Source organism: Wyeomyia smithii, chromosome 3 (genome assembly GCF_029784165.1).
Source record: "Wyeomyia smithii strain HCP4-BCI-WySm-NY-G18 chromosome 3, ASM2978416v1, whole genome shotgun sequence".
NCBI classification, from domain to species: domain Eukaryota; kingdom Metazoa; phylum Arthropoda; class Insecta; order Diptera; family Culicidae; genus Wyeomyia; species Wyeomyia smithii.
Genome location: NC_073696.1, coordinates 263,103,183 through 263,123,520, shown reverse-complemented (window position 1 = coordinate 263,123,520; position 20,338 = coordinate 263,103,183). Strand labels below are relative to the sequence as shown.

The 20,338-nt window shown below is 40.2% G+C and overlaps 4 protein-coding genes across 5 annotated transcripts in view; 2 read left to right on the top strand and 2 right to left on the bottom strand.

Moving 5' to 3' along the window:
- The window catches only part of LOC129726841 (probable ribonuclease ZC3H12C), a 49,454-nt gene extending 47,580 nt beyond the window's left edge, over positions 1–1,874 (top strand). For both annotated transcript variants that reach the window (XM_055683986.1, XM_055683987.1), the window contains exon 5: positions 45–1,874. In XM_055683986.1, the coding sequence (XP_055539961.1) occupies positions 45–392 (348 nt within the window). In that variant the 3' untranslated portion in view covers positions 393–1,874. The remainder of the gene's footprint in view (positions 1–44) is intronic.
- A 102-nt stretch (positions 1,875–1,976) lies between these two features.
- LOC129726843 (zinc finger HIT domain-containing protein 2) lies at positions 1,977–3,365 on the bottom strand. The gene is made up of 2 exons (XM_055683988.1): positions 3,225–3,365; positions 1,977–3,112 (listed from the first exon to the last, which is right to left on the bottom strand). Exons 1-2 carry the CDS (start codon positions 3,248–3,250, stop codon positions 2,002–2,004), a joined length of 1,137 nt encoding a protein of 378 aa, XP_055539963.1. The 5' UTR covers positions 3,251–3,365; the 3' UTR covers positions 1,977–2,001.
- A 4,178-nt stretch (positions 3,366–7,543) lies between these two features.
- On the top strand, positions 7,544–13,497 carry LOC129726840 (uncharacterized). The gene is made up of 7 exons (XM_055683985.1): positions 7,544–9,049; positions 9,106–9,597; positions 9,660–9,759; positions 11,361–11,815; positions 11,878–12,291; positions 12,348–12,481; positions 12,538–13,497. Exons 1-7 carry the CDS (start codon positions 7,760–7,762, stop codon positions 13,196–13,198), a joined length of 3,546 nt encoding a protein of 1,181 aa, XP_055539960.1. The 5' UTR covers positions 7,544–7,759; the 3' UTR covers positions 13,199–13,497.
- A 215-nt stretch (positions 13,498–13,712) lies between these two features.
- On the bottom strand, positions 13,713–14,995 carry LOC129730141 (H/ACA ribonucleoprotein complex subunit 1). Its single transcript, XM_055689223.1, has 3 exons — positions 14,804–14,995; positions 13,869–14,501; positions 13,713–13,803 (listed from the first exon to the last, which is right to left on the bottom strand). Exons 2-3 carry the CDS (start codon positions 14,471–14,473, stop codon positions 13,764–13,766), a joined length of 645 nt encoding a protein of 214 aa, XP_055545198.1. The 5' UTR covers positions 14,474–14,501; positions 14,804–14,995; the 3' UTR covers positions 13,713–13,763.
- Between the last annotated feature and the right edge of the window lie 5,343 nt (positions 14,996–20,338).

Here is a 20,338-nt window from a genome sequence, read left to right as displayed (position 1 = left end):
TAAAGTTGATATTAATCGACACTTTCGCTTTCACGTTTTTTTAGAATGTAACTCGCATAGCTTCGGCCCCAGATCCGTCCCGTCCGTGGCATACTGGCCCACCACCAGCATCTTCTTCGGAGCCACATATCAATCTTTGGCCCCCACCTCCCACACCTCAACAGCAACCGGTAGGACAGGCTGTCTCTGGGAGTGTTTTGAGTCAGCCGGCGCCGCCAGTAGGTCCGGCGCAAACACATCAGCAATTACAAGACCAGCGTTGCCGGTTGCATTACCACTTGGCCAGCATTTTTCCCGAGGAACGGGTCCAGACAGTGATGCAAATGTACCCAGATGAAACCAATCCACAGAAGATTTGCGCCGCCATTCTGGCCATGTTTCCCAAAATGTAAAATTTTAATGTTCCCCTTTGCGTAAGAACGAAACCTCTCGCCTGAATGTGGAGGTAAAAATCACTACTCAAAAGGTATGTTGGTACACTGTTATTTTTTTATCGGTTAAACGATGCAACATCGTTCCCTCGTAGACGACGATAAGTCCTCCTAGAGGACATCCAATATCTGTTTTCTGTACTTTTAAGACGAAATACTCAGCCAGTGTTATTGAAGAGACAGAGAAACAGGAAACAAAACTCTAATATTTTAGGTGCCAAAAGTCTAATTCCTCTTTTAAGTAGATCGAATGAAAGGGTAAAGGATAACAAACGAAAAAAAATATCGTTCAAATTATCGCTTCCAATCGTTGAGAGAATTCCAATTTTATAATCAAACACTTAACCCTATTTAAATCGTGAACAAAACTCTTACTATAAGCATCAAGAAGATTCAATCTCAAGCTTTGCTCTTTAGCACAATTATCTGTTTACGCGGTAGCATTTTTGATTTTTGCATACCTACCATTTTAAATAGTTATATTTCTTACATACATCCACTTCTTCTAGGAGCTATTTAATCGTTAAATGTTAGTTCTGTTTTTCTGTTGACTATATATAAATTAACTAAAAAAAGATATAACAAAGCGTCTGCTGCATCTTTCTTCTCATTTCACTGTTCTACATCTTGGAAATTTTCAACATTACAACTTTGAGCACATACTGAAAGGTATTAGTCTAGAATCAGAGCACGATAATCGCGACCATCTTGATTGCGTGGATCGAACTTGGAGTAAAGGTAAAAGCAGCGTGTACAAAGTGATTGTTGCCCGTACAGAACGCAAGCAGCAGTAGCCAGAGGAGCCGTAAAAATCAAACACTGAGAGATTCATCAGGAAATTTCGTGTAACTTCATATTGAAGCACCTTTCGGTTGCATAACGTGCATGAGCTGTCACGATCGGCGGCAGCTCGATCGTGTACAATTTTTGTAGCTCCCATAGCAGGGCAGTCCTAATCAGTATTGTTCGATGGTTTGGAAAGTTTCGATAACGTAAGCTACTGTTTAACCTTTTCTTGTTACGGGTGTTTGTCCGTCATCTCAGAACAGACGGAAACGATGAGTCTTTCTCGGCCGAAGTCGAAGGCTGGTTGGCAAGAAACTAAAAAAGATTGAACAAAAATACAATTTCATGGTATATTAGAAGGAAACGGATATGAAGACAGTAAACAGTAACATTTTACTCTCCGTTAGGTCCGTTTTTATTGTTAAACAAAGATAAAGTAACGGGATTAGACAGGATATGCCGGAAGGTATAGATAATAAATGGAACAGAAACAAATGTCATTCAGAAAATGTTGAAAAGCGTAAAAGATAAACAGACAAAATCCACATGCTATGCATATAAAACGTAAAATGTGTAAAACTGAAACATTATCATGAGAATATTGAGAACGAGAGAAAGATGAATTTAAAAAATACATAAGTAGATATTCATTTCAAACAGTTTATTGGAATTGGAACTTAAAAGAACTTTCTGCTAACTTAATTTTGTTTTTGAAAGAGAAAGATGTTAATGTTCAAGAAAATTATTAAAACACATCAATAAAGTTTGCTTCAAATCGTTTATATTACATATAGTTTTGAACGTATGATAACATAAAGTCAATTTTCTTCAAGCAACTTTTTAACTTACTAAGGTCGATGTTTTGTCGGGGTGCGCTATCACCACTGCCATATTTAGTGCTGAAGGCACCTTTCCTGACGTCACTTGTCTTTGCTGCACTGATAACTTTTTTCGTGCTGTAGTTTTTGGCTTGGCCAAACAACCGATGAATGTCCGACAGTGCCGCCAGCAGGAAATGTTTCCGATGCTTTGCTCCACAATGCACCGGTCCACTGAGTAGTGTTTTTATGTCTTCGCTGAGTAACCTGCTGGTGTCCTTATCAACCGGTAACTGCTCCACCTGACAATCGTGACATACCGCTTTCACAGCAATCGCTTCGGAATCATAGACGTTGTTTGTTTTTAGATTCCCGCTAATCGAAATTAAAATGTTGGCCGCTTCTTGAGTGCACCCATCAAAATCACCGTTAAAATAACGATACAGAAAAGCATAACCGGCCAGGATATTTATCAAATTATATTTGATCAGTGGCGACGGTTTTTTGCTTAATAGACTAGTAACGTCTGCGCCATTTACCCGGATAACAGGGCATTGTTCCAAGAGATATTTTTCTCCGTCGGATATGTCATCACTGGTGGTTGGTTGTATTAGTTCTACCTTGTATTCACGTAACCACCAGGGCACAACATCTGGCAGTATTTTAGTTATGTCTCCATTATCCAGCAATCCTTGAAATTCTCTCCTTTCCTCATCGGTCAGTCGTTCCCATATAGCGTCAGCATCGTCAAAATTTACACCTTCTAGGCGATCAGCCAATTCTAGTACGTTTTCTCCGTCGTCTGAATCGATTTCTTCCAGATTATCCGAGTTATTGTTGTCGTCCCAATCGACAACTGCGTTATCTATTCGTTTCAGGATTTCTGCCATGTTTTGCTGCGATGTTTCAGCAACCTGCTGGGATTCCGCTTGTTGACTGTTTGCCATTTCCTGCAGGACATTTTCGCGGTAGAAACTTTCGGAGCACTGCTCATGTTGTGCGGATTTGTAGCAGCCCAGTGAACAGTATAGTATGTTACACCGCGGGCAGCAATACTTTGAGGAAGCAACATTGCATCTGTGAATTGTGAAAATCTCATTTTTTTCATGATCGAGCAACGTATTCCTACGTTGGAAATTTTTAATACTGGAAGTATGTATTAAAAAGTTTTTGTGAGTATATTACTTACATTTTACAAGTTTCCTGCTGCTCCATAAGATTTTTCAGCTGATTAAAGGATTATTTTGCTGATATTTTGACCTGATATAAAAAGTAAATACAAGCACAAACGTTTCACGGGTTTCAGGCACAAAGCACAACAAAATTTGATTCGTGCCAAATGTCAAAATTCCTTTTACCGACAATCAGGGTTGATCAGGGCATAGTCAAAAACCATAAAAGTAGGAGGGTGGTATTCAAGACACGACCGCATGACGTTGGACTACGGTATTCTTATATTCCATTAAAACAAATAATAGAGAGAATTGCAACTCTAGTATTTGCTGCAATTTTATCTAACAGTGCATTTCTGGATGCTGAGACGTTAAAACGTTAGAAATAATAATATATACTAAAAGAATGGATATCTTTTATTTAATCGCTGTCATTTCATACATATTCGAATCAACCCTTTGTTTGCTGCACTACCAAGACAATCATTTAATTGAGCGAATTGGTAAAATTTTCCTATCTAAGCAAAAAGCAAACTTTACGAAACTATCTGAAATTGGAGCCCAGAACGATTCAACCGAAAATTTTAAATTTGAAAATTGTTTGACATTTAATCGATAAAACTCATGCTAGGTTAGTTCCAGCCCAGCATATAACTTCATGTATTTGTAAAAAAAAAAAAACGTTTGGTTCAATAACTCAATATAGCAAGAACTCAATCACACGTTTTTCGGTAGTTGTTATCAAGGTTTGGGCGAGTGACAGGAAAATATCTTAACTTCTTCAGTTGTGATTTAGAGCATTTCTAATTGTTTTGTTATTTTTCACGATAGCGACAAGATTGTTTCTTTCTCTGTGTGCGAGAAACAAAATCAAAACCGCGCACCGAGAAACAAAAACGAAAATTTAATGAATGCTCTTTTTACCAATAATTTATGATACTCAAAAGAACCCGTTTTGATCTAAATCAAATTTCTAGTAAATAAGTGTTGATCATTCATAGGTAGTAATTTTTCCTCGATGAATAAAGACTGGCTGAAGAAGTTAAAATCGCTGCTGTAAAATCAAATTCACAACTGTGTTCGTTAAGACGTTTTAATATTTTCAATGACAATAATAATCTTCGATAAACTCCCGCTATAGTTATTCACACACATGCTATAACTATCTAAACACGCGCTAAAACTATTCATACACACGCTGTAGCTATAGCTATCCATACACACGCTATTCCTTTCCATACATTCGATACAACTATCTATACACACGCATAAGCTATCCAACCATGTGCTATTACTATCCATACATACGCTATAACTTATCATTACACACGCAGCAGCTATCCACACACAAGCTATAACTATCCGTACACACGCTGAAGATATACACGCAATAGCCATAATATGCTACACATGCTAGTGTCTTAAACACGCTATAGCTAGCCATACACACGCAACAGCGCCATCCCTATCATCGCAAATGTCATAGCAATACAGATGCACATACGCTATATGTGCACACTGCACACACACTAAATGGCGGTAGCTTTCCTAGTGGCGGTGCTGGCTCGTGCAGTTTCTGGCTGTTTTCACCCAACTCAGATCGAAGGAGAACCGAACTGAATGAAGAAATGCAGCTTCCCACTACCTCCGCCGCTGCTGCCTGATACCACCGCTCTGGTTCTGCTGCAGCTCAGTTTGGCCGCTGGAATCAGCCACCGCTGCTGATTATACAAGACCGGCCTGGTGGCCTTTCACTTGTTAACTGATGACTGCTATGAGACGACACAGGCTATTATATAGCCCAAAGCAAAAATCCATCCGCGAGCAAACAAGAAGCGAGCTTGTGATTGGTTGAATGTGCACGACTTTTAACACAACTTTTAACTAGTTTAGTATCGAAAACATATTTAAATTATTATATGTCAATCTTGCGCAATATTTCCCCTATCAATCAAGCCATTGGTGTTTAGAATCTGTTCAGTGGTAATGATAAAAGAAGCATTTTAAAACGGTGTTGAAACAACTGTTGCAGCTACCGAAAGCGAGCTCGTTATTGGTTGAAAGCTGTGAGACTGTTTACAAAGTCAGATCGGTTGTATCCGTTAGTGTCGACTGTGCTTGTGAAGAGAGGTGGTGATTGGTTGCTCGGTATGATTTAGACAATCGATGTGATTTATCAATTTTTCAATAGTGTATCTCGAACAATAGGTTATTTTTGTTACATAAATTGAACCGCAAAAGAATTTCTGATCGGTTGATGCCAAAACCTCGAAATTCTGAAAAGAAATGACTGATGTATAAGCGCTCAAAACCTGACCACTTTTCCCTGGTTTTCCCCGGTTGAGTTACTAGATTTTCAAATTCAGGTGCCTAACTTCGATATAAACGTTAGTCCAACGTCAATACGTGTTTAACAAAAAGGCTATATAGTTCTCCAGGTGCGTTTGTATTAGTGCGATGTTTACGATTTATTTTTTGTTAGCTGTAAGAATTTTTTGTTACCTGTGAGAACTGTCATCTGAAAGAGAGCATAAAAAACTACCGAGTTTGATTCACACTCTCACAAATTTCAATATACAGTGTAAAGCGGGCCGTGTCGTGGTGTTTGTGTGTTTTCGCTTGGAGAACTCTATGGATTACACTTTTTGACCAAGCGTCAAATATTTGACAGATAAAAATTTGGTCAAAGATAATTGTTTGTCACTCTCCAATTTTAACATGTGGCAAACTCGGGCAAACAACAATCATAATTTCAAATAAATTTATAAGTTAAATTAAATTTATGTCGAAAGGTCAAATATTTGACCACTGGTCAAAGAATGTTTTACAGGCTTAAAGGCTGTATAATATTCTTTGGGCAAGCGTCGAATATTTGTCACTTTTTGATGGATAAAAATTTGGTCAAAGATAATTGTTTGTTAAAAAGTGTAGTACAGGCTCGGCAACTTATTCGGGGTGGGTTATCCGTTTATGGTTCGTGTTTATTAGGGAGGTTAGCAATATGCTTATTTACGGCAATTATTGCAATCTCATATCGTTTGCGTTTTGCACAATTTTAAATTCTTTTTAACGGCAAAGTTTGGAAAAAGTCGAAAGTGTCAATACATCGCACGAAATACATCATACGTACCTTACCGCCGAACACGCCCAAGCCGTAGTGTGGCCATTGCCATACGTACGAATTGTCTCTATATCAGTTGGCCCATAGTTGTAGTTTACCAGTTCCGCGTCAGATCCGGAGGTCGTCTTCTGCCTAATCGACTCTGATGAATTGTTTTCAAGAGCTCTATTTACCGGGCTGTCGTTTGGCAACCCTACAACATGCCCAACTCACCCTAACCTTCCAATTTCAGCAGGGTGGATGATATATGCCTTCCCAATCCACACCTGTAATTTTCTACGTTTCGTTGTTTCATCTGCATCTCACCGAAGATGATACACAACACCTCCCTTTCGAAGACTGCAAGAACGCGTTGGTCCTCCACAGGCATAGTCTAGAGACTGTGTTTTAAAGATATACGCAAAGAGAAAAGCAGTAAATATGGCAACCCTTTGCTAATAATTTATTTTAAACAATTCTGGCAACCACATTCATTTTCGCATGACTTTTCATACGCACTAGAAAGTGTAATGAAATTTCGAAACTTTGTAAGGATATATTACTGAGTTTCAGTGCTTGTTCATACAATTATAATGATTTCCAATGCATCACTCATAACATAAGCATGACGAACACATTTTTCGTTGGAACCATAATTGCATGTAATTCACAGAATTTAAACTGATCGCAACACACATTCTGTACAAAAAGTAACACGCATGTGTTTGTTTACTTTGCACACTTGGAGCCTCGATTTGACAGTTCACTTGGAGTTTTCGACCTCACTCTTTGCGTATATGTTCATAACACCGTCTGTAGCATAGTCCAGGGGTGGTATTGCGCAGCTTGATTCGAACGATTTTCGCTATTTTGGAGTAGGTCACATACTGCCAGTTATGCTTCAAGCTTAAAAGGAGCTGTCATTGTCATTTGTCCTGCGGCTAATCTAACCCGCAAAGTCGAAAAAAATACGAAAAACGAAACATAGCGCCACCCAGCGATCATTTAGTTTTGTTCGAGTTGCTCGAAACGAAATGCGCAATGTTACCCCAGGCCTCGTGGTGGTAGAGTGATCAGTCTTATCATTGTCCTGTATCCTCATATTCATAACACAATTTTAACGTGTGCGTATGAGGTGATATCATTATGATTCTTCAATTTCTTACAGTGTAGTGCGCTGCGAAGCTGCTTTTCAACACCACCCCTGCAGTTTTACCGTCTGAAAATAAATGTGACGCCGCGACTTCTATTTGCACCCAAACATTGTGCATTCGTGAATTATCATAAAATTTGCATTAAATTTGTAGTGTTATGCAATGAAACTAGTGTTAGCTTGAAGTTCACTTTTTTCCCCTCAGATGGTAATAGTTTTCCACTTGTTCGCGTGAATTTTGAAGCGTTAAAGTTGATTCGTATAAAAGCCGCATCTTGCTGTGCAAAAATAAATCCAACATGGCGCCCCTGCCGGAGGACGAAATAACATTGCGGCTGGAGTACTGGTCGGATGAACTGAGCCCCGCCCAAAAGGCGGCCTATGAGAAGGCGGAGAAAGAACACAACGATGTTCGAAACAAGTTGAAGGACATAGTGAAGGAAGCCGGTGGGAAGAATATCTTCGCCGGTGAAGTCTTCACTGCTTATCAGGTTTTGGGACCGGTTCCAGGGTTGGAACAAATTTCCAAACCTATTACATCGTTGCCGAAGAAAAAAATTCCCCTCCCTGCGACCCCATCCAGCTCTAAGCGAAGTGCTTCGCCTGTGGCTCATCCTAGTAAGCGAAAAAGTCGTATCTCGGATTATAAATCGGAGGAAGCGGCTGATACGACAGGTGGAGATTTTGTTCCAGATGACGACGATGAGGAATACATTCCCCTGTCTAAACGATTGGAAATGAAACGCAAGGCAGCAAAGGAAGCCGCTGCTAAAGATAAAGACATCGCCAAGAAGAAGGACGTTAAAAGTCTGCCAGACAAAAAGGTTGATCCGAAAATACCTAAGAAACCGGAGAAACCCCAAAGCATCATGGCTAGCAATGTACGCCCGACGGAATCCACATCGATCGGGGGCTTGCTTGTTGGGGGTGATAAAGAACGTAAGAAAATTACAGCCGAACCGACCGCCATCGTTGATCTTACTAAAGATGATGCTGGAAAGCCGCTGGCGGATTCTCGGGAAATTTCCTTCAGTAAAATTCAGGGTAAAACGTTTCCGTCGCTGGTGGTCATCGCTAGACCGTCGCTTCGTTCAGCCGAGAAAATTCCTGCCGATCGTCCGCAGTTGGACGCGAAAGTTAAAAATGTTCTTATGCACACTGCTACCAAGTTTACTGAATGGCTTATCCAACAAGGTCTTGTAAAGTCGGAACAGTATTGTCAGGTGCATCGGGGAACGGCGCTCAAGCTAGGCATGTACTCGGATGCATCGAAATTTCCCTATTCCGGTGGATATGTGTGGATAAGCGAATGTTGCCCAACAAGATTTATTTCTGTTTTCAACGGATCGCTGTTTGAGGGCTCGCCTCATCCTCCGTCGGTTATATTGAAACTTATCTATCACTGGAGTTGTCAGACCAATGTTTCCAATGTAGTTAACTGGGTTAAGGTGGACAACCTGTATGTGAAAGGCCTCTACACCTGGTTGCGATCGGTTTGCACTGTAGCGCTTAGTCAACATATGAAAGTTTTGGGTGGAATAGGTAAAAAGATTGAAGTTGGAGTAATTTCTCTCGGAACAACAACACAGGTGAGCGTTTTATAGATGGTAATCGAAAAGCAAAAATATAATTTGAGTTATTTCAGGATGGCCAACAACGTCAGGTTAAGGTGGAAGTTCTTGGCGTTCTCGATCCAGAAGCCAAACTTGTGCGGCTGCGTGCTGTAGAACCGTTAAGTGATGGTGAACGTAACTACAAGAAACGTTTTTCGAAGATTCTAGAGCCCCTGAGCGGCTGGGTGCATAAGGACAGTGTTATTCTGACAGATCTTACAGTCGATAAGGGAACGCTGAATAATATGGGATATAAGATTGTCCAGCAGGTGTCACCGTCGGATTCGACCGCCAAGAACAGTAACGCCAACATCATGGACTATCTGCGGCGTATTGTACCACGCATGTTCCAAAATACGTTGTCGTTGTTGTCGCGGCAAATCATTCAGCAGTTCCTGAACGAGCTGGTTTGGCGTGAATCGTATGGCAATTCTCCCGGTCAGACCTTCGATAACATTGTGATGCATATCGCCGAGCAGACGAAGATCGAAACAAAGGACAATTTAGTGACGCGGCTTAATAAGGTAAGCAAATTTGAAACAATAAGAATTTAAGGTTAAAATTTTTTTTCTGTGTGTTTCTACAGTCTGCGGCTGATCCGTTCAAACATTGGACCTACCAGGTGGAAACGTTCACCTCACCAAAGCCAACCGGCGCTAAACGGGGACGAAAACCTAAGGAACCATGTTAGTATAGCTATTTATTTCCTTGTATTTCATTATGTTGACTGGTTACAGTCGAAACCAACCTCTATCAAAGCCAATTCTATTGAGACTTTCATTCTGCTTGCCAATCTGGTGCAGAATATTTTTTTAAAAATTTTGAAAAATATGTTCTTAGTGGTGTTGCTTCTAACTTCAATACTTAATATGACTACTTCTAAGAGCTAATCTCGGAATACAGTATGCCCATGAATTGGAACCTTTCATGATTCAATTCGCTATTTATGTTTCAGTCTGACACACAGACTAAGACATAAATAGCTGACAAGAAAAACATTTCAATGGTTAGCAAAGAATTATTATTGAAAAAATATATGACTCCACCGTTTACAAAGACTGACCAGCAACAATTAGCTAATAAGTTGTGTGAATGTGATGATATTGCCAACTTAATGTTGATTAACAATATAATTGAACTGATTTAAAAAAAGTTTCGACAATCAACTCTCGCATCTCTCATGATACAAATATTTAAGAGTTGTTGGGGAAAGGTAATGCTTCGTTGCACAACTTTATTTTAAAGATTAACTGTTTTTTGTGTGATTAGTTTTACTGAACATCCTCTTTATATTCTTTTGATAAACATCTTAAAAGATGTTAAAGACCATTTTAGGCAAGTTTTGAGGCGATCAGAACATTTGAATGAAATGTCATTAGTCAACATTTACTCTGTTCTACATTTAGTCATGTTTTATGTTTGTACTCTATTTCATTGTATCTCGATAAAACCAGTCAGAATTCTCATGTGACATCCAAGAAGAATCCAATTAGGCTGCCTTGATAAGGCGTAGCCTGTTGGTTTCAATCGATTGTGAATATTGAAAAGTATTCTAATTTGTGTACATAGAAAATATTTCTCCAAAGCTAAATTCTCTAAAAGCAAGTAATATATTCAAGCTAAAATTGACCTGCTACCGCTTCAAACCGTACTCTGTTTCTCCGCTCTCAAGAACGGAATACATAGAAAATCCAATCTTTTATCAGACGCAATTCCGTAACGTTTTTTGTTTCACTTCAAACTCACCAATCACCTATTTTTCATTTCTTTTTCTTTCAGCTGATTGATAAAAACTTGAAAGAGAGAAAAAATGTTTTCCAAAGTAGTGTAGGGAACAGATCAGGACTCGAGAGGTAGATGTAAAAATAAAACATTCTGTAACAGAGACTCACAGAGTTAGTAGGAAACACACAAACAAGAATAAGCAGGGGTCATTTTGTATTGCTCTCCGGGAAGCAACCTAAAAACAGCTTACATTTCACAGTTGTATTACGAGTATAGGCATGTAGCCTCTAGGATCTATCACTTTGTGTTGAACTTGTTACTTTAAGTACCTTTTATTCTGTTGATAGAATTGACAATGTAAGAGCATAATTTTTCAATAAAAGTATCTCACCCGCAGAGTTCGGTTTGATTGATTTTTCTAATACGAACTTGGGAAATATTTTCTATGGCCAATGCGTGTCTTACCTATGAAATATTAAAAGTAATTCGTCCGCCTCTCTTAACCATAATTGTCTGAGCGCTTGATGCAATTGGTGATTACATGACCCCGCCTAATTTCTAGCTCCCCCGCTGGCCGCTCCGGAGGCCCCGAAAAAAATTATCCTGAAAAAGCTTAAGCGTGAAGAGGAGAAAACAGCTGCATCGGCTAGCGCGGTCAGTACTCCGGCAAAAAAGATTCGCCCAGCAGTTGAGGAGAAGGAAGAGTTAGTTCCATTGGAGTCCTATTATTACGGCCAGTTGGAACCGTTGGCCGGTAGCGAAACAGTAAAAGAAGGCGCCGAACCGGCTGCGTTCAGTGTAACTTGTCCGGAGTGTCCAACTACCTTCCGCAACAATGTGGACTTCCAGGATCATCTGTTCCGTCACGCCAATCCAGCGTCTGGGGATCACATTCAGTGTCGCTACTGCTTGGAAAACTGGGGCACTGAGGAGGCATTGAAGAAGCACACTGTTTTAATCCATTCTCTGGAAACGAAGAACTCGGTTGCTTCCACGTATAACTGCTTGATTTGCGAGGTAATTACGCTTGAAATGTGAGCTAGTGTTGCAGTTAATCATTAATTTCGCTTCCATTTCAGCAACGCTTCGGAACCACTCAAATGCTGACTGCTCATCTGCAGAAAAACCATCTGCAGATGGAACTGCCCTACAAGTGCGCTGGCTGCGACTACAGAAGCTCATCTCACCATCTCACGATTGATCACTTTTATAAGAAGCACAACAGCTCCGGGCTGATTCAGTGTCCGTTCTGTTTGAAAATGACACTGGTCTGCAACGCCGATGGACCGATCGCCGAGAACGTAACTGATTTCATGAAGCACATGAAGGCACACTTCAACAAAACTCTGGCGAAAAAGTGCAGCAAATGTGCGCTTAACTTTATCACCCGTGGGGCACTGAAGGTTCATGGATTGTTCGCTCACGTGATTACGAAGCCGTCGCCGAGCATTAAACCGATTACGAAGTCGGTGACCAGTATTCCCAAGCCGAAGGTTTGTGAGTTTGAATTAGAGGTTCTGCTTGTTGTTAGCTAGAGATTTTTTTTTAGCACAAGGCTGTAGTTCAGAAGGAACTAACCACGTTTAAAACACTGGAGCCGTATGGTGGTGTAACCCTTAACATGGCTTGTGGCAAAATTTGTCTTGAATGCGACAGCGATTTCGATGAGGATAACCATATAATGTGAGTTTATTTTCGAGAGTCCGGTCAAAGTCTTTCTAATTCGTTTTTTTTTGCAGTGGTTTGCTCAAATGCTTGAAGTGCACCTATAAAACAGCTTGTCTCCCCTCTATGGTGAGCCATACTTCGTCGTGCAACCCGAATTCCACAGCTGACTATACCCTTTCTCAACTGGACACAGAGATGCACTGCATCTGCGGATTTTCCTCCTCGGACGGTAACGCATTGGCTCGCCATTTAGTTACGTGTGACCGTAAAAGTGTCTATCCCACGGTGGAAGCCTGCCAGGAGAATACGGTCAAGCGTAACATGCTCGACATGCTTGGTTTGGTTCGTCGTGACGATGAAGGAAGCGAAGAAGGAACTTCGGAGCAAAGCCCAACCGCCGCTAGTGCTGGTGCTGCTGCTGTCTCAACTGGTGGTAACGAAGGTGAAGCTACGACTGAGCAACAACAACAGCCTGGATTCTCCGGGAGTAACACTTCAATTGCATACGATCCATCGCAGTCGCTGTACAATATTGCCGGAACGGGGAACGAACAGTTCAATACGCAGCTCTCGCTGGACGATTTGGGACCGCCGTCGGTGTTGGCACAGCAGCAGCAGGAAACTGATAGAACTCCACAGTTGAAGGATGACTATCAGTCGCTAGCAACGCCTCGCGTTTCCCAGATGGATACAGACCAAGGCGAGTATGATCAGCAAGAAGCTGGCTACTAGGATGTTTGTTATGGTAAGAATTTTCAATATTACTCAAATTATTCTCGACTCAATTATATGCAATGATACTATAACCTAATATGTACTAGCGAATGCTAACGACAGTAATACTACAGCTTATGTAGTACGTTTAAAACGCAATCCTTTAATTGAAGTATCGTGTGGCCGCTCGGAATCTATTTCGAATCAGATTTTATTTTTACTTTATTATATACTCTACAGAACACAAGGTTTAGGTTCTATCGGATTGATTGATCAATAAACTGTATGCTTCCTAACATAAGTTGTAAGCTTATAAATTCAACATTAAAATACGGATGATATATCACAGCTCATTGCTGATGGTGTCCTCGCTGTGAGATACAAAATGCTTACGCGTGTCATTGTTTTTGTTTGTGTAATTGAATTGGTTTTAGGGAAATTTCTCTATACTAAGTCAAGAATTCTCAACAATAAAACATCGAAGTTTACGCTTACAACATACTTATACATAAAAATTTATTAAACACCATTCGCAGTATTAAGGTTTTTTCACGGAAAAGCAAACAAAAGTGTAGTTCGAAAACTACCACCGTTTTCCTCCACCTCCACCTCCACGACCACCCCTAAAATGAAGTAAAGAAGAAAATCAGTTAACAATGAGCATTTTTTGCTACAAGTGTGTACACACCTAAAACCTCCGCCGCCACCACCTCCTCGTCCAAATCCCCCTCCTCTGCCGCCACCCGGTCCACCGCGACCACCCCGGAAACCGCCACCACCACGACCTCCTCGTCCACCTCCGCCGCCACGCCCACCACCCGGTTTGCCCACTCGACCACCGGGTTTTTTGTTATTATTTCCCGGCAGAAACCTCGCCAGTGGCAGCAGCTTTGCCGAATCGATAAACAGCTTCTGCTTCGCTTGGAATCCGTCCACTTTCATGTTCTCCATCAGTTTGATTGAGACGTAAAAGTCCCGCAGATGTCCGAAAATCTCATCCACCTTGCCGATCTGCTTCTCGCCCTCTATGTAAATTGGTGCGTTGAAGAACGGTACGTTCTCCACCTCCACCTTGGCGACCAGGTCTTCCTGGCAGGGATAGTCGTAATAACCAAGGGGGATTATGTTCTTCGGTCCATCGTCACGATTACCAAAGCTACCGCGATTGTTACCGAATCCGCCGCGACCTCCTCCACGACCACCGCCGCCTCTAAAACCGCCTCCACCTCCACCACCTCGACCTCCACGAAATCCGCCGCCACCGCGTCCTCCTCCACCGCCACGGAAACTCATGGTTGTTGCTATCTACTAGCGAGAGTCACTGAAAAAGAAAACCATTACCCATATCAGTGACATACGGTAGGGTACTGACACACACACACATACACTCAGGTAGTTTCGTTTGAATTCGTAAATAACAGTTTGAGGTTATGAAACTTTACGAAAGAGCTCAATTCAAATTAAATAAACTCAAGAATTACATAAAATGTTGAAGAATTAGATATCACGTGTATGTTTTGAGTGACTAGTTCTAAGTTACAAAATGCAACACCTAATCGCCACCGGCGGACGTTGGTATCGCGGTTGGAATACAACAAAAAAAAAAGTCGTTGAAATACGTACCTTACGATTTTTCTTGCAATTACTTTTGTCAAATCGAACACTTATAGGCAGGTTTCCAACACTTTTTAGTGATAATACATTTAATTAAGGTCAAAATCAAGATAAATTTTAGCAAGCAAATTTCCTACTTGCTAAGCACATGTTTACAACGCACACAGGCTGAAGGCTTGAAGCAGTCGACTATATGCCGACTAGGGATGGTCGGTTTTATTTTATTTCTTCGCTGTCGATCAATAGAGAAACCCGAAAAAAAATCACAGGAAGGTTGTGTGCAAAGCCACGATCGCAAGGTTGAAGTAGAATACTTTTACAAGAAAGATAACCCGGCTGCTTGCGTGTCAGTCATTTTTTCTAGCAAATAAATGTTGACCGCTCATTGGCAGTATTGAAAATTCTGTGCAAATGAAGTTGAAGTACTACTCAATTTCAGTTCGCACATATTAATACGACCTCACTGAACAGGAAAAGAACAAACTCTTTGCGGCGCAAACAAGTTTCAACAGTCAGAGTATATGTACATGTGAATTCAAATTAAGATAATTAACTTTTGGTTAAACCTCAGAACGAGAAAATATTAAATCTTAAATTCATTTGTTTGGCTGTCCTAAAAATGATAGTTTGTTGTTGAATTTAAAATCGGATATGACGCTGATTGCATCTCTGCGTTACGCCGATTGCGGGAGTTATGGTGAACTTGCGTATGACGAAGGCATCGTATTACCTGTTTTATTGAATGGGAGAAAGAGGAATATTGTAAAATTTAGTAAACATTTAACTCAAACAATATTACAAAATCGTAGTCAGGCACTCTGATAACAAAGTTGAACGCTGTTATCACACTGAAAATCAGACAGCCAGCAGAAGTTTTGATTGCCAAATCCAGAATGCCGAACAGCCGTAAAGAGAGTTGTTTATTTACCTACGGCAAGTTTCTCGCCCCATCGCTCGCGTTCGCGTTCACCATGGCAGAGGCCTAACTGTCTTTGTGAACGCGTTCTAACAGGGCAGTTTGTTATTCAATGTCGGTTATGCTGATCGCAGCCTTTGCGCTGCCCCTACAGTGGGGGGTTTACTAAATAAAGTGAAAATTAGACAACTACAACAGAATTTGATTGCATCCCGCACAGAATGTCTGCTTGTGTTGATGCCAGAAAATTATTAACCTTCAATTATTTTTTTATTTGCCTTGATAAAAGCATGTTGCGGTTCAAAATCGGTTGCTAATTACAACCTTTGAGCTGCCCTAACATTGGGGGAATTAAGATACACGGACAACATGCACTGTAGAAGCTATTTCACATTCAGTAAATTAGACGGGTGCGACAAATTTAAATTGCTAGGATGCAACACAGAATGCTTGCTTGCGTTGACAAAAATTATTAACTTTCAATGACTTTTTTATTTGCCTTGAAAAAGGCATTTTGATTTCCGAAATTCGATTTCCTGATGGCTATCTTCATACTGCCCCAACACGGGGGGAATAATGGCTGTCTGGCGACACACGCTGAGAAAAACCGCGCTGCTCCTGAGACGTGGTGACCAACCACAGGGCTAGTGCTGCTGCTAAGGAAGGACGACTGCTGTTGTCGCTGTCTAGAACTATTATTAGCGGCTCCGGCTGAAACAGGCTCTTATATAGGCCAAATAGCATGTTTCCAATTGCAAGGTATATGATCCTGTCGACCGTGCTTGGGAAGCAAGCATATAACGACCAATCAGAGGTCGAATTTTTCGTTTTGACAAGGCTTGACTATTTACGATAGTACAATAGTGTGAATAATAAAATTACAATTATCTTATTTTGGGAAGAATCTTAGAAGATTTTCCAAACTATTGCTGCAAGAACGAAGGAAATCCATCGAATACTTACCGATTTATTAGCATTTGAAATTGGACATATTTTTCACTTTTTTCGGTTTTAGATTTTCATTTCACATCCCTATGTAGCTGAACTTCCTGAGAGAAGTATTCTACTTCAAAAATTAGAGAGTGGTGTCCAAGACACGACCGCTTGTAGACTAAAGGCCTGGAGTTAATGTTTGGCCGACTGTCACTAAAAGCTCCAATCCAACTGTCAAAACTTGTTCCAATCGAACATGAGCAATGTTAAAGCGATGATGAAAAAACTTTTGACTGTTCGATTGGAACTTTTCAGTGACAGTCGGCCAAACTTTAACTCTACACACCAAAATTTCTCTTTATGGTTCAGCAAAGTACAGTCATCCCAGTATTACGGGCCAAAAATATAAATTTAAGCTTGGTGTAAAAAAATATAAATTTAAGCTTGGTGATCGTTGTTTACGTTCACTAAACCTATATTTGACCATTTAAAGTTATTCATTTATGTTAGAAACCAATACAAAGTTTAGACTGGCCCATAATACTGGGATGACTGTATAGGCAATAACCTCACATGGTGACGCATGAGTGTAACGTTTCGAATAAGGACGAAGATATTTTAGGATTTTTCTTCGAAGAGGCACGTTTGTTTGTCTGTGCTCTGCGTATCTCAAAAATTACCGACAAATCGGAAACTGTCGACCTTTTTGACAACTTTGCTTATCTCAGTTTAGCTCTGGGAACATTAGTGTTGCCAAAACTCCAGAAACCACTAAACTGACGTAAACAGAGAGATTTGCAAACTACGCACACGCATTATAGCACCCACGTAAAAAGTAGCGTTCTCACCTAGGGCGACATCCATAAATTACGTAACGCAAAAAACCAGATTTTTGGACCCCCCCTACCATATGTAACAAAACGTAACGCCAACACTTACCCCCCATAAAAATTACGTAACGCTGCAGAAGGATTTTCTTGATAAAAATGCTCGTTTTCGGAGAATCTCTCCAGAGATTTTTCGTAAAGCAACGTTTAACTCACCTCTCCCCCTCCCCTGTGTAACATCGTAACGCTTAAGGATACCTCCCTCCACCCTATGAGCGTTACGTAATTTATGGATGCCACCTAGACGCATTCATGCGATAACTGATAGCGGATTTCTTTATTTCACTTCGTCAGGACAAATCTGCCGAGGAATGAGGAAACGACATCGCGATTTTCGACGCAAGTAAGAACGAGATGCCAGATAATTGTTTACGAACTAAGCATATGTGGGGGTTGCCAATGTTCCAGTTTAACCTAAATTCCTCCAGTTTTTTCAAGTGATCCAGTCAAACAGTTTATTCTCAAAATCTTCCAGTTTTTTCAGATATTTGCTAGTATCATCCAGTTTTTTATTCACTCAAGCTCTGATTGGTTTTCGGAAATATTTTTAAACGTACATTTCGTAGATTGATAAATTATTTTGACAGTTCAATCTCAGTATTCTATCTTCTCGCACGAAACACGGTCAAATTAAAGACTGCATGACATGGTTGAGATAAAACCAAACGAATAGATTTTACCAGATCATGAAAAAAAATCTATTTATTTTCTGTTGCGTAGCAGTTAAAAAAATGTTAGAAGAATTAGATACCAAATAATAGCGAATTCAAAAATAATTGAAATTTAAACTTCACTGATGTAACGGAAGAAAATGTTGCTCAATACTTTTGTTAAAGAAATAAATGAAAAATCACAGGAGGGTTGAGTTCAAAGCCAAGACCGCAAGGTTGAAGGTGAATACTTTACAAGAAAGATTTTGCTTTTTCTAGTAAATAAACGTTGACCGTTCATTGGCAGTATTGTAATTTCTCTTTGTTTGAGATTTTGAATGAATTTTATTGAATATTTTTAAAATTTTGCGCAAATTAGAATTTGAAGTGCTACCGAAATTAATATGCACATTTAATACGACATCATTAAACAGGAACGGAACAAAGGCTACGGTTATGCAGAACGCGAATGACGGCGCGATGCGATTCGCTTTGCCGTGGTGAAATGTACCGCTCTTTTTACGGCGGAGTAGAGCTATACATTTCAACACATTTCGTCTTGCCGAATCGCATCGCGCCGTTATTTGCGTTCTGCATAACCGTAGCCAAACACTAAGCGACGCAAACACGTAATAATAGTCAGAGTATGCATTTAGATGAAGATAATTAACTTTGGATTATAGCGCAAAACGAGGAAATATTAACACTTCAAATATTCATTTGTGTTCTTCAAACTTCAGTTGTTCAATTAATATCTGATGAAATGTTTATCAGATCTTTGTGATACCCCAAAAGTTAGGTTCAAGCCACACAGACAACAGTGAAAAGCTGTTTTCACACTAAAAACTAGATACAGCAGATCGATAGCCAGTATTCATAAAAAGGTTGTGTGTTGCCAAAATATGGCAGAGCTTTTCACTGCCGGCTGATGTACCTACTACTGATGCTGCCCGCTACGGACGAAGGTAGCTTTTTACTAGAGGAAGTGCCACTGCACCAGCTGGCCCTGTCATTACGGCTGTTGCTGCCACGGAGGTAACTTCTTTTTGATGAAGTAGGTGCCACTGTACCTACCGCAGTTGTTGATACTGCCCCTGTTGCTGCCGATATCCGCTGCAGCTATCAACGTTGCTGCTATCCGCTACTTCTTCTGCTAAGTGAAGGCCATCTCGGCCCGCATTCAAAACTACTATGATTGGTTTATTGATTGATTTCTTTTGAAGGGACTTTAACCTTAAACGGTCATTCGTCCCTAATGAATGGTTTAGGCAGATGCAGGCTCTTATATAGGCCAAAAAATGCATTCCCAATTTACTAGGTCTATAACTCTGTCAACCGTGCTTGGAAAAGCAATCGTATAACGACCAATCAGAGGTCAAATTTTGTGTTTTGACAAGGCTTGACAATTTTCAATAGTACAATAGTTTGAATAATAAAATTGCAATTTCCTGCATTTGGTAGGAATCTTAGAAGATTTTCTAATCGATTGCTGCAAAACCGAAGGGAATCCATCGAAAACTAGCCGATTTATTAGCATTTGAAATTGGACATATTTATCACTTTTTTCGGTTTTAGATTTTCATTTCACATCCCTATGTAGCCGAACTTCCTGAGAGAAGTATTCTACTTCAAAAGCTCTATTTTCTTAATTTTGAGATAGATTGATTGCGTAACTTTAAATTTTGCTGCTGATAGAGGAAATGTTTCAGTCCATAATTTAAACAAAATGTAAGCCCGATACAAAACAATTCTGATTAAAATGAGTAATTTTTGCGAAGAATTATCTATCTAGTTGCTGTATTCTGACAACTGACACTGGATTCTGTTCCCATAACAGAAAAGCTCTCTCACAATCATTTTTTTACTTTTTTCAAATTTCCAGTTTTTCCTTCGGTTTTTGCTAGTTAAATCTAAAAAATTTTTGGCAACTCTGTGTGTGGTGGTGAGTTGAAGCTGACAAATTTTACAGCGCGCTTCAGGCAGCACACCAGGTCAATACTGGGTCAAAATCGATCGAATAAAAAAGGGTTTTGCCAGCAGTTAGGTTGCTTCCAGGTCAAAACGAAGTGAGCTGGTGAAATAAAGAAATTTGCTATTAGATTTTATTGCCGAGAACTTAACAGCTGATTATTTCAGTGAAATGTTCTACAAGTTGTTG

What these genes read in the sequence shown, in the direction of transcription:
- LOC129726843 (XM_055683988.1), bottom strand. Translation starts at nt 3,250, where the DNA reads ATGGAGCAGCAGGAAACTTGTAAAAT. An exon ending in CAGCAGGAAACTTGTAAAAT is followed by an intron (nt 3,113 to 3,224) that starts GTAAGTAATATA and finishes CACAATTCACAG; the next exon opens with ATGCAATGTTGCTTCCTCAA.
- LOC129726840 (XM_055683985.1), top strand. Translation starts at nt 7,760, where the DNA reads ATGGCGCCCCTGCCGGAGGACGAAATAACATTGCGGCTGGAGTACTGG. An exon ending in ACGAAAACCTAAGGAACCAT is followed by an intron (nt 9,760 to 11,360) that starts GTTAGTATAGCT and finishes CCTAATTTCTAG; the next exon opens with CTCCCCCGCTGGCCGCTCCG. An exon ending in GATGAGGATAACCATATAAT is followed by an intron (nt 12,482 to 12,537) that starts GTGAGTTTATTT and finishes TTTTTTTTGCAG; the next exon opens with TGGTTTGCTCAAATGCTTGA.
- LOC129730141 (XM_055689223.1), bottom strand. Translation starts at nt 14,473, where the DNA reads ATGAGTTTCCGTGGCGGTGGAGGAGGACGCGGTGGCGGCGGATTTCGT. An exon ending in GGTGGCGGCGGAGGTTTTAG is followed by an intron (nt 13,804 to 13,868) that starts GTGTGTACACAC and finishes ACTTCATTTTAG; the next exon opens with GGGTGGTCGTGGAGGTGGAG.